The sequence below is a fragment of the Gastrolobium bilobum genome, unplaced genomic scaffold (genome assembly GCF_033153095.1).
Source record: "Gastrolobium bilobum isolate Gb01-03AN ecotype WA unplaced genomic scaffold, APGP_CSIRO_Gbil_v1 utg11839, whole genome shotgun sequence".
Lineage (NCBI taxonomy): Eukaryota > Viridiplantae > Streptophyta > Magnoliopsida > Fabales > Fabaceae > Gastrolobium > Gastrolobium bilobum.
In genome coordinates this window covers 144,070-157,810 of record NW_026897141.1, presented here as the reverse complement: position 1 = coordinate 157,810, position 13,741 = coordinate 144,070, and the positions used below count along the sequence as shown (strand labels likewise).

Here is a 13,741-nt window from a genome sequence, read left to right as displayed (position 1 = left end):
CGAGCTGCAGAGACTGTTCGTGCACAACAGTATTTGGGTTTGCAAGAATCCAACTCTCAGTTGCAGGAGTCCTATCTCCACTTACAGGAATCTCAGAACCGTTTACATGTAGATCTGGCTCGTCTTCTGGAGTTGCAACAAAATTCTCCGGGACGCGGAATTTTGGGTTCTGGTCCGCATGGTAATGATAATTCCAGAGCGCGCCAAGTCAAGCTTGATTTTTCTCGTTCTTCGTCAGGTGATCCAACTACTTGGATCGTGGCTGCGGAACGATATTTCACCTTCTACCAGGTTCCCTTACCAGATCGTTTAAATTTAGCTGCCTTCCATTTAGATGAACCTGCTGCTAGTTGGTTTTATGGTTCAGATCAAAATGGTTTAATGCCTGATTGGCGCACGTTTTGCACGACTGTTCTTCGCCGTTTTGGGCCCTCTGAATTTGATGATCCTGCAGGAGCCTTGGTTAAAATTCATCAAACTGGATCTGTGTTGGATTACCAATCCACATTTGAAAAACTAGTGAGTAAGGTGCCTGGCCTTACAGCTCCTTTGCTACGGAGCATTTTTATTTCTGGTTTAAAGGCCCATATACGTCGCCTTGTTTTGACTCATAGACCTCAAGATTATCATGAGGCCTTTTCTCTGGCACGTGTGTATGAGGATCAGTCTTCTGACTATAAACCTTCGCGCACCTGGTCTAATCCACCAAAACCTCCACCGAACCAGATAAGCTCTACTCTAAGCTTAACCAACAAACCGCATTCTTCTCTGCCCTCTTCGGGTCCATTGGCTGCCATTCCTATTCGTCGGCTTTCTCCGACTGAGATGCAGGTGAAACGTGAGAAGAATTTATGTTATACATGTGACGAACCATATTCTTTTGGTCATAAGTGTAAGGGTCGTGCTACTCTTCTGTATATGGAAGGAACAGATGCTGATCCGGATGATAGTTTTCAGGAGGAGGTTGTTGAACTCCCTACGCATGATATTACTTCCGAAATCAGCCTCAATGCTCTTTTTGGCCACAACTGCTCGCGGTCTTTTCGTCTCACAGGGTCACTACAAGGGAAGCCTATTCAAATTTTGGTGGATGGGGGTAGTACCCACAATTTTATAACGGAGCGTATGGCTAATTTCCTTGATCTCACCTTGCAACAGGTGTCCCCTTTCCTTGTACAGGTGGGCAATGGAGATGCTCTGCGGTGTCATGCTTTTTGTCCTGCTGCCTCTTTAATGCTTCAGTCCCACGTTTTTGTTGTGGATCTTTATGTGTTGGATCTCAAAGGGGCGGATGTGATATTAGGGGTCCAATGGCTTGCGACTCTTGGGCCGATTGTCACAGATTATTCTAAAATGACTATGACTTTTCAACATTTGGCCACTACAGTCATTTTACATGGCAACTCAAATATTGCACCCACACCGATTACTAATGCTCAGTTCCACAAATTAATGGTCCAGAAATCTGTCTCTTCATGTTTTATGTGTCTCACTAGTAATGTACCAAACCAGCTTTCTATACCCGCTCAAGCCCAAACACCTCCCTCTATTCAACAAATTTTACACAAGTTCCAAGATGTCTTCGCCACCCCTTCATCTTTACCCCCTGACAGAAACTGTAATCATTCCATCAACCTCTTCCCAAACTCGAAACCTGTTCAAGTAAGACCCTACCGATATCCACATTTTCAGAAGACGGAGATTGAGAAAATGGTTGCTGAAATGTTGGATACTGGTATTATTCAGCCCAGCCGTTCACCTTTCAGTTCACCGGTTATTTTGGTCAAAAAGAAAGATGGGACGTGGCGTTTTTGTGTTGATTATCGCGCCCTTAATACCATTACTATTCCGGATAAATTTCCTAGTCCTACAGTTGATGAACTGATTGACGAGTTGCATGGTGCCCAGATCTTTTCAAAGTTTGATCTTCGGTCAGACTATCACCAAATAAAAATGAATCCACTGGATGTTCACAAAACGGCATTTCGAACCCATAGCGGTCACTTTGAGTTTCTTGTGATGCCTTTTGGGCTGTCTAATGCCCCGTCTACCTTTCAGGCCGCTATGAATCACATATTCACTAGGTTTTTGCGTCGTTTTGTTGTCATTTTCTTTGATGATATTTTGGTGTATAGCCCTTCTCTACAAGCACATGAAGATCATTTAACTCAGGTGTTACAGATCCTGCGGCAACATAAATTCTTTGTTAAAATGAATAAATGTTTATTTGCAGTGCAGGAGATCCAATTTTTGGGCCACGTGATTTCGGCAGCTGGGTTTAGTCCGGATCCTTCCAAAGTCCAGGCGGTGTGTGATTGGCCGATTCCTAATTCTGTAACGCAGTTACGAGCTTTTTTGGGACTCTCTGGTTATTATCGCCGTTTTATTCGTGGATACGCTATGGTTGCTGCCCCACTTACTGATCTTCTGGCCAAGGATGCTTTTCATTGGACTTCAGCAGCTGAGCATGCTTTTGTTTCTCTTAAGCATCTCCTTACCACCGCTCCCATTTTAGCGTTGCCAAATTTTCAGCTACCCTTTGTTTTGGAAGCTGATGCTTCAGGGGTTGGCGTTGGGGCTGTATTGTTGCAGGATAGTCATCCTATTGCTTATTTTAGTCGCAAGCTTTCCAAGCTCATGCAACTGAAATCTACCTATCTACGTGAGATGTACGCCATCACTTCGGCTGTTGCCAAGTGGCGCCAATATTTGCTGGGATCCTCTTTCATCATCAAAACGGATCACCATAGTTTGCATCACTTAATGACACAAGTGATCCAAACTCCTGAGCAACAACAATTTCTCGCGAAATTGTTGGGCTACAACTATTCAATTCAATTCAAATCTGGCAAACATAATATTGTGGCTGACGCTTTGTCGCGCCAACCGGAGGGGACTTCTCCTATCACGGTCCCCACCCTGTTGATTTTGTCTACACCTACATCTCATTATAGTTCCATCATACAGACTGATTTACAAGCAGATCCCTATGCTGCACAAATTTGTAATGAATTACAATCCAATGCATCTAAATGGCCTCACTGGCAGCTCCAAAGTGGATTGCTTTTTCATCATCACCGGTTGTACATTCCAGCAGCTTCATCACTGATACCACTCTTGCTACATGACTTCCACTCTTCCAAAATTGGGGGCCACGCAGGTGTTCGACGTACTTTCCTCCGTTTAGCAGCCAAGTTCACCTGGAACAAAATGAAGAAAGATGTTCAGGAGTTTGTTCAACACTGTGAAGTGTGTCAGAAAGCTAAATCGCCCAATCATGGCCCCTACGGATTACTACAGCCGTTACCCATGCCGGAACTCATATGGTCCGACTTAACAATGGATTTTGTCACACATCTTCCAACTTCATCTGGGTTTACGGCGATTATGGTGGTGGTGGACAGACTTACAAAGGGGGCCCATTTCGCGGCTTTACCGACGAAATACTCTGCATCTAAAGTAGCTACGGTGTTTTGGGACACGGTGGGGAAGTTGCATGGCCTTCCCCGTTCCATTGTTTCTGACAGAGACCCTATTTTTCTCAGTGAGTTTTGGCAAACTCTATTCAAACTTCAGGGCACACAGTTGCATTTTAGCTCCGCTTACCACCCACAGACGGATGGTCAAACGGAGCGGGTTAATCGAACTTTGGAACAGTACCTCAGATGTTTTGTTCATGAGAATCTGACTGCGTGGCATAAGTTCTTGAGTTGGGCGGAGTTTCATTACAATACTGCTCATAACCGGTGTACTGGAACTTCTCCATTCCGGGCGACTTTTGGGCGTTTTCCTTCGGATTTGTTATCCTACACCTTGGGTTCCACTTCGGTTGAAGCAGTGGACTCAGATCTTCATCACAGGTCCATGATCCTGTCATCATTAAAACACAGTCTACATAAAGCCCAAGCTGAGATGAAAGCACATGCAGACAAGAAACGGAAAGACATCACCTTTAATGAGGGAGATTTGGTTCTTCTTCGCTTACAACCTTTCCGGCAGCTCACCCTGCACCGTAGTTCTTGTAACAAGCTCAGCTTACGTTTTTATGGGCCGTTCCGAGTGCTTGAACGTATTGGGAAGGTTGCATACCGTCTTCAGCTTCCTCTAACGTCTCGGGTTCATCCCGTGTTCCACGCCTCTCTATTGCGGCCGTTCTTTCCAACTCATCGTTATCAGGTTCATGATCTCCCTACGGAATTACGCACTGTTCCGCCACAGCACACACCAACAGCTCTGCTCTCTCAGCGCAACGTTTGGAGACACGGTCGTCCAGTGGCCCAAGTCCTTGTCCAGTGGGAAGGGTTGTCGCCGGAGGATTCGACGTGGGAGGACGCGGCGTTGTTAAAGGCTCCTCCACGAACCAAGGTCTCTTCTTTGGAGCACCTTCATCACTCAAAGGTCAGCTCCGTTTCTGATGAAGTAGTGCTGGCCATTAATGACTCACAGGTTTCTATGCCAAAGGACACACCTAATCCTCATCCAGAAACCTCAGAGTCCTCAGCCAATCAAGGTGCGTTGGGCCAGATTCTTATCCCTTTGACAACCGCTCAAGCACAGCCACCTGTCCCTATTGTCTCAGCCTCTCCTGTCATGGCTGCCAGCTGTGTTCCACCCAAACAAGACGCTTTGGACGTTTCTGGGCCATCCAACCTCGTGGGCGAGGTTTGTTCTGATGAGGAAGGAGTTGTTGTGACCCAAGTGGGTGAGCCCAATCGCAATAGAAGAAAGCCTGCGTACCTAAAGGACTATTGTCTTTAAATACTTGTACCCATTGTCTTTAAATACTTGTAAGGATACTTGTAAGGCCCATAGTGTTTAAATACTTGTAAGGCCCATTGTCTAAAAATAGATATGAGTTGAGTAGTTAAACAGTGTAATAGAAAAACATTGTAAGAAAAATTATATTAAATAGCCCTGGGGGCGTAACAGAATAGAGAGAAAAAATTGGACAATTCTCTCTCTTCCTCCTTACTTCTCTCTAAACGGTTATTCACCTTTGAATCTCTCCTTCTCTATATTCCAGATCTGAACTAAACCCCTTCAACATCACAAATGGTTTGTGCGTGACAAATAAATTGAAATATTGCAGAACCATTCAATTTTCAGTAGTGATAATTGCACACTTTTACATTTGCAAATTTATCCAAGTTATACATAGTCTATCACCATCAAGTGATTAGAGTTTGTATCCAACTAGTCGGAAAATTGATAAACCGGTGAATATATCTTCTCCGTCAAATTCAAACCATGACCTGAAGATTCAAATTTGAAAATGATTGAGCACATATTTAGTCACATATTAATATTTTACATAATGTAATTTAAATTCACTATAATGGCTTAAATGATCGTAAATTTTTCAAAAAAAATGATACATCCTGAAATTGGTCAAGCATTCCGAAGCCTAAAAGAGAAATGTCATACTAGGGAATGCACTAAATAAAATAAAATCGAAGTAGCTAGCTCATTACTATGACAATGCGTTCTAGTATGGTTGTAGAATTGAGCATGGGGTGACTCTACGGAGTAATAACAAATAGAGAATTCCAAAATAGATTGGAATGTGGCCCACAAGTTATCATGGTCCTAAACCTGACTCAGCTCGTGACTTAGATGGGTTTAAAAGCCCAGTGGTTATTTTCTTTTTGCTTTTTTTCTTTCTCTTTCTACTTAATTTAATTTTGAAATTTCTAGTTCCTAAAGAAACTTTGTGAAACATGAGTTAAGGCTGGTGGTGAGCATTCGAGTTATTTTAATGAATAAAGGAAATAGGTAATCTTTGGCCATTTTTAAATGAGTTTAATTTTGATCACTTATCAATTTGTTAATGCAAAGATTTTCTATATTATTATTTAACCATATTTTAACATACTATTGAAAGAACTCAACTTCTTATGTAATAATAATAATTATTATTATAATTAAATTATTTTAATGGTATAATAAAATTAATTAAATAAAAGTGTTTACTAAATCAAAACTATTATTCAAAATGAAATTAAATATAAAGGTAAAGTTGTACAGCTTCCTGTACATTTTTTTTTTTGTAAATGAGTTTAGAAAATGATAAGTTGTTTCTGTTTAGAAGTTAGGAAATGCCATAAGATTGAATATTAACTTATCATAACCAATAATTGAATATGAAAATGTTTAAGTAGATTATTAAATTAGTCCTTAAAAAATAGCAGAGTAAATTAGTAGTTAGGAAATAGTAATTTATTTTTTTAATTTATTTTGTAACAAAAAGTTTACCTAAAAGATACAATTTGCACCATCATTATTTTTAAAGTCCAATTTGTAGTGAAATAAAAAAAAAATATTGGAGAACTTCTAAATAGATTAAATTCCTTTTAAGTACTATTTTGCTTCCAATAAAATCTTTTAAGTCCTAATATAATCATTTAATAAAAGTTGAAGTCAAATAATTTATAAATCAATTTCCGTTGGTGTATTGCTCAATGTTATGTGTGCCGTTCACTCATTTGAGTGTAGTCTCTGACCACTAGTACTATATAAAGGCATTCACGTTGAGGAAATAGACAAAGATTGCCCAGTTTACTTTATAGTGATAATTGTAAGAAGAGGTCCTCTACCACTCACATCTTTCAACTCAAGGAAGCCACATGAACCAGTTGCTTCGCCTTGGACTGATACAGATTCATGGGGATAAATTTTTGCATAAAATTATAACTTACATGCATTATTTTATTTTTAAAAAACAAATTAGATGCATTAGATTTATACAAAAACTTATCTTCAAAAGCTTTGGCAAACACTAGTCTTCGTGTTAACGAGCCAAGTCGGGTCAGACTTTGATCTTAAAAGATTAAGTCTGTATTTAAATGTGTCAGTCTGACCTAGTATGTTACTTGTTACATGTTATAAATATAATTATCGATTTGTGGTATGTCTTATTTACAAAAAATAAAATCTTGGTTTATCCTATTAAAAAGATTAAATCAACAAAAAATTATTCAAATGGAATATACAATCAACAATACTAATAATTTCATAAAAATTCATAAATTTAATGTATATCCAAACAATATAATATAGAATAAAATCATTTAATAGAGTGAAATAGATTGAGGAGAGAGAAAACTATTATGAGTAATATAAAAAAATATAAAAAGAGATAGATTATTCTGCCTACATTTATCTACCTCTCTCAAAACCGTTAGATTACAATCTCATCCAACGGTGGAGATTTGCAGAATAAAATAAATCATTTTCCTCTTTCTTTTTCCTCACTGTCTCCCACACTCTTTCTCTCTCCTCCCTCTCTCTATCGATTTGCATAATTTACAACCTGAATTTATAGTTGAATCTATATCCATGCAATGATTAATGACTTGATAGTTCTGTTGGATAAGTATAATTTTCAAAATTTCTTGAATCTGATATAATTGAACACAACAGAAACCACAAAATTACAAAAAAATAAAAATCACAAATAACCCTTCATTTGAATTAATCCACGATTATAACAATAGTTGGGTTGGATGAATTGAGAAAAAAACTTGCACCTTTTTTTGATGTTGAAGCACTATTGAAGAAAGAGAAAGGGGATGAGAGAGAAAGAATGAGAGACAGTAGGAGAGACAAAAAGGTAAAAGAGTTTATTTCATATTATAAATCTCCACCTTTGGATGAGATTGTAATCTAATGGTATTGAAAGAGGAAGGCAAAATAAAAGTAGGCAGAATAACCTATCCCAAATAAAAGTTAGTATACTAGGCGCTGAGAGACTTTAAGGTCAGACTTTTGAATTGAAGCCTGATAACTTTTTATTAAAGGAGTTTTTATATAAATTCATCCAAACCTGATTCCAATAATCAATTTTAGATATATAAACTCAAACATTCAACAATCGAGCCAGATACCTTAGGAGGCGTTTGGTACAAGAGAAAAAAAAATTCACCGGGAAAATAACTTTACCGGAATATGGTGGGAAATATTTCGTCCTGGGTAAGTTACAAAAATGTGTTTGGTTGACCAAAATTTATTCCGAAAATATTTGGATAAGTTTCTGAGTTAATGTTTGGTTGATTGTGAAATAGTAATAGGAATATGAGATTATTTTATAAAAATAATCTCAACTTTACAAATAGTACACACAAAAGTGGAATTAATTTCGTCCAGATTATTTTGCTACTTTTTTATTTCTCGGACAACAAAAGATACCAACTTATCAATGGAATAATTTATAACGTGTCCTTATCAAAATTTACACTTAACTACAAAAAATGGACAAAAATGTTACCCCGTAAAGTGTAGCCGTTATTGTTATCAAACATGAATATCTAATTCTCCATACCCAACTTTTCAAAGAAGAAAAAAAGAATCTGACTAACAAAGGGCCCTTAGGAAGTGTTTGGTTGAGGAAATTTTTTTTGAATACTAGGGAAATAGTTAGAAAATGAATTTGGTAGGAAAATATAAAAAAAGTTGTTTGGTTGACCGAAATATTACCAGGGAAATTTATTTAAATTTGTAAAATATATGTTCGTGAGAAACTTCGCACCTGTTTTTTCACTTCCTTATCTCAAAATACCACATCTCAAGTGGTATTCTGTAACAGTAAATTTCATCCAAAAATCAACACAAAAGTCATTTCCCCATCTATCCTATTTGCCTAGTATTTTTTTGAAAAAATCTGAATCAAACGTGATATTTTTTAATATCCACTTACATTTTTTCATCAATCTCAAAATAAACCTTCAACCAAACACTAGCTAAAAGACACTTGTTTCTTTAACACCGTTAGCCTCCATGGATATATATATATTCTCTCAATCCAAGTATTGATCAGTACCATTTTTCAAATTAATATTATTGTAGGTATACAGGGTATTTTAATATTTTAATAATATTGTACTCAAATCATTAACATCATGTTACTTTTTGACTGCACATGCGTGAATGATATGCTGATCATAAAAGAGGTAACTTTGTCAAAGCCTGACCAGTTATTAATAAAATATATTTGCTTGTCATTGTAAATTATTGTTATCAAACTGAATCTAAGACCTAAAATCTACTGTATCATAGTGCTCTGGCTCTATGGATTTTATTAAAAAAAAAAAATAGGTTAAGGCGATGAGTGGGTCCCATGATAATAGTTTTGCATTAACGAGGCACTGCAGTTGCAGTCAAGTTATTTCTTTTTACATTGACTGGTGACTTGACTAGTGGGATGCCATAGCCCATATGCCACTGTCATGCATGCCAGTGTGCCATTGTATTTTTTTATGTCCTCTGTAGACTATTGTTCTTTTGCTTGCAAGTTGCATTTGTTTTGTAGTAATTGAATAAATTTTTTTAATTTGATATATTCTTTTTCAAAAGAAGAAATTTTTTGATGCGGAGGGAAATTCTTTTTTTTTTTTTTCCAAAAATACTGAAAAAAAATTCAAATGTAATAAAAATGTACCGAATTAAATACATCTAGGAAGGCGTTTGGTACAGAAGAAATTTTTATTTATCCGGGAATCTCAAATTTCAAAAATATGATTTTTACATTCAGTTTACGATAATATCCGAAAATTTAAAATTTAGAAAAATTCAGTTTTCCGAAGTAACTCAATTGGTAAATAAGTTTTCAAGAATTTATTTGAATCAGAGATTCAAATTCTGTTTCAAACAAATTTTTAGAAAAATTTTAGGGGCCAAAGGATGTGTCTCTCTTCTTAAAGGGAGATTAGTCTTATCCTTCCTTCGGTAATTAGCCTTCGAGCCTCAGACCAGAGGAGGTTGAATAGGGATACTCTCCAAGTTATATTAAAAAAAAGTGATTATGCTTTACAAAACGAATTGTAAAAATTATATTATATTTAATTATTAAAATAATGTAAATATTGGACAAAATACAATAAAGGAAAACATACATTATTAATTTGTTTCTACTAAACTAGGTTATAAAATATTGTCCCCATTATGACAAGAATTTATTTTTACTTTTTTAATAATCTCTATTGGTTCATTATCTTAATTTTATTTTTCATAAAATAATACACAACATAAAAATCAGCCTATTACTAAACTATTTCTACTGTATTATTTTCATAAATCAATATAAATACAACCGAACGTCAAATTATTATCAGTGCAGGGATGTAACGTTAGCAGTCACCAGAGTCTGCTGCATAAGGGATTTTTTTTATTAAGATGCAAAACACACATTTTGAGGATGACCGTTAAAGGAAAAAAAAAATAATGTTATAAGAAAATATTTAGGTTATGTTATAGAGATAGAAATTGTGGAATTTCTACATATTTTTAAAAAAATAAAAAATACGGGTCCCATAATTTTTATCTCTATAACATAACCTAAACACTTTCCTACAATATTATACTTCTATTTCCGATGAGTAAAACTCCAAAACTGCAGCTGAGCAAACTCCAAAATTGCAACGACTCGCTATATTCTACAAATAAGTAAAGTCATGTGAGATCAAGTATAATTTTTATTTTATGAAAGAATTAAAAAAGTAATAAAATTAATACACTAAAATATATATCAGAGTATACTTGTATTATTGTATATATGCTAATCAAATTTTGTCAAGAATAACAATAAATGATATACATAGTATTAATATTTTCTCATATTGTTAAACAATAAAAAAGAACACCTTAATATATAAATCTATAATTACTTTTTAATATAACTTGTTAAGCTTACAACTTACCATGATATGTATTCATAAAATAAAATTTTCTGTTTACTTTTTTAATATAATAATTTTCAGAAGTATAAATATATACAAACTTATATACATAATTCTAAATATTAAGAGCATGCATGGTAATCATTTTATTTTCTGATCCAATTTTTGGAGAAAAGTATTCCTTTTGTGCCCGAAATTAAAAAGCTAAAAAATGTTGCTGTTTTTTTTCTTCCTTAAACTGATTTTATCAAATATAATGTTTAATTACAATTATTTTTCTTATCTAGATTAATAATATAAAAGAATATTTTAAAAAATGTTATGATTCACACATTAATTGCATGATTGTCTCTTATGATATACCTAGAGTCAGTTTAACATGTTGCATAAGTGCATTATTATTATTTTTAATTTCTGATGATAGTATTTATTTTTTATTTTAATTGCATTTTAACATTCCAGTTTTTTTTAGTCAAATTTTCTCATTTTCTGTGCATTTGGTAATATATGCGAAAAGAAAAGAAAAGAATTAGTGCAGCAAAAGTTTGAGAGTATTAATCAGTGTTTAATTGATGGGGAATATTACTCTCATATTACATAAGAGTAGTTCTCTCATGTAACAGAGAGAATTCAAGTAGGGCCCACCATTTAAAAGCAAAAAAAAAAAATGAAAAAAGAGGAGGTACAATTTTCGAAGTGAAAGAAAATGAGATAACTATCTCATATAAAATAAGAGTAGTATTTCTCTTAGCGGATCATTGAATTAGTCATGCAATTGAATCACTATCGGCCAGTTGACTTGGTGACTGGCGGGTTGAATGTAACTCGGCAGATCAAATTATTTTCTCCTTTAAATCAATTTTTAAAAATTGGATAAAATATTCTGTTTTCAACGTGAATCAAACTCAATCTATGAAAACGAGTAATGTTATCATTTATTATTAGGATACCCTCAGTTATTAGTCAAAATTTATAATATATTTATTATATAATTTAATATAAATTCAGTGACGTAATACTTTAACCGAATCGATAATCGGATCGGATTTTAAAATATCAGTATTAATACTACAGAATAACATTTTTACTGCGTAAAATAACATAATTTTATATAACTTTCTTATTCTGTAAATTAATTTAACTTAATTAAATTAAAAATACAATTTTAAACGTTTCATTAAAAATGATAATAATACAAATTAGTAACAGTTTATAAATTTAATTTGAAGATAATAAATATATTAAAAAATGACAAAAGCTGTAAAAAAATAATAAGAACAATATAATTAACCGGAAAAAAAAATGCTGGGCTTTGCTCTGCCATCGCAGCAGGTTCATCATTACTCATTATCGAATCAAATGTTATTATTTATTTTTTTGGTCATAAAATCAAATGCAGCTATAATTTCATGAGTACATATTTTGTAAATTCATACTAATTATTGTGATCACGTGGCTGATGCAGATTGCAGTCAAAGCAACTTATATAATGATATATTTCTGCTAGCCTACTAGTGTTCACCTTATTACTTTTTTGTAATTTTATTTCAGATCTTCTGTAAGATTTGCATTAATCCATGTGCCTTTATACGTATATAATAAGCAAAATACTATTCTCATTTTACATGAGATGAGAGAACTACTCTTATGTAACATGAGACTAATATTTCTCATGTAACAAACTATAACAAATTATATTTACAATTTCCTCTCCTTATTATCTCTTATAATTAAATTGTTATCATTAAATTAACTACTCTTACTTAATATTATTTTTATAATATTAATTTAATTTTGATTTACAAATAAAAAAATAATTATAAGAAAAAGGAAATAGTAAAATTAACTTCCTTCTCATTTTATAAATATATGATTCATGCCATTCTTTTGGCGGATCATGTGATAGATAGTACATTCCTCTTTTATAAATACTAGTTCCACTTACCATCCAAGAATGCATGTAAGAGAATCAATCACCTTCACTCTTATTCACACTCACTCCCCTTTCATTTCTCTGCTCTCAAAAGAACACCACCACCATCACCATCATGAAGAAGCAACATGAATCTGCCACCACTCCCACCTCCACTATTGCCACTGTGCCAGCCAAAGCTGAGGCTGCCACCACCTCAACATGTCACTGTTGTTGTCTGGTGACAAAACTGATGAGAAAACTCAAGAGACGTAGTAGGAGCCGCACACTACGACCCTCTAGTGCAAGTAGACAAGGTTCGTTCCAATGTCGCTATGATCCATTGAGCTATTCCTTGAACTTTGATACCTCTGGATGTGGGAGCTTATTGGATGAGGATTACTATAAGTTCTATGCCTTTTCTTCAAGGTTTGTGGCAAATACAAGAACTTCATGTCCCATTGTTCAAGTAGAAGGGAACTCTCATTAGGTCAAAAACCACTAGGATGATCTTCTTGATCAATATTTTTTTCTTTCCCTTTTTCCCAGGAAAAAAAAAATTGTGGGTTTCCCATTTTTTTTTTATCACAGTTGAGTTTTCAATTCATGCACTACAAAAGATGGGTATCATTCACAAATTTTCACAGTTGAGGAATCTAATGTCTAAGAGCTTGTTGATATATATTGAAGCACCAGTTGTAGTTAGTTTTGTTTGATTAGTACTAGGATGCAACTAATTTCGAACGTTATTTAATTAGTTACTTGCATAACTTTAAATTCACTATATATAGTAGTCACTTGAAAAATCTCATTTTCCGTCAGGATGGGCATGTTACTTCTTTGCAGTTTGGAACATGTTTATGAAATGTTGATAGATGGTCAAAAAGAAAGAAAGAAAAATTAAAGAGTAAAAATTAAAGACCAAGGCTTAGGACCTTGTAAGCTTATTTTAAATTGGCAAAGAGTTCGTTATTAATTAATATTGGCTTAGGGACACACGATAAAAAAAGTTAAGCATTTAGCGGGTAGTAGGTAATTTGTTCGATTTCCAATGTATTTTTAAAAAAAAGTTAAAGCATTTAAATAATCGAATATAATGTTTATGTTGGAGGTTAAATTCTTCGTCAAGTCACAACTTGTCTTTCCCCTTCGGTTGAGA

General features: G+C 34.5%; 2 protein-coding genes across 2 annotated transcripts in view; both read left to right on the top strand.

Annotated features, from left to right (window-relative positions):
- LOC133304460 (pentatricopeptide repeat-containing protein At1g79490, mitochondrial) overlaps positions 1–835 on the top strand; it is a 74,674-nt gene extending 73,839 nt beyond the window's left edge. The window contains exon 5 of the mRNA XM_061504497.1: positions 826–835. The gene's annotated coding sequence lies outside the window, so the exon portion shown is untranslated. The remainder of the gene's footprint in view (positions 1–825) is intronic.
- Positions 836–12,718: 11,883 nt separating this feature from the next.
- Positions 12,719–13,072, top strand: LOC133304454 (uncharacterized). Its single transcript, XM_061504491.1, has one exon. It carries the CDS (start codon positions 12,719–12,721, stop codon positions 13,070–13,072), a length of 354 nt encoding a protein of 117 aa, XP_061360475.1.
- Positions 13,073–13,741: the final 669 nt, after the last annotated feature.

Bases quoted from the DNA above. Each gene is read 5' to 3' on its own strand.
- LOC133304454 (XM_061504491.1), top strand. From the start codon at position 12,719: ATGAAGAAGCAACATGAATCTGCCACCACTCCCACCTCCACTATTGCC.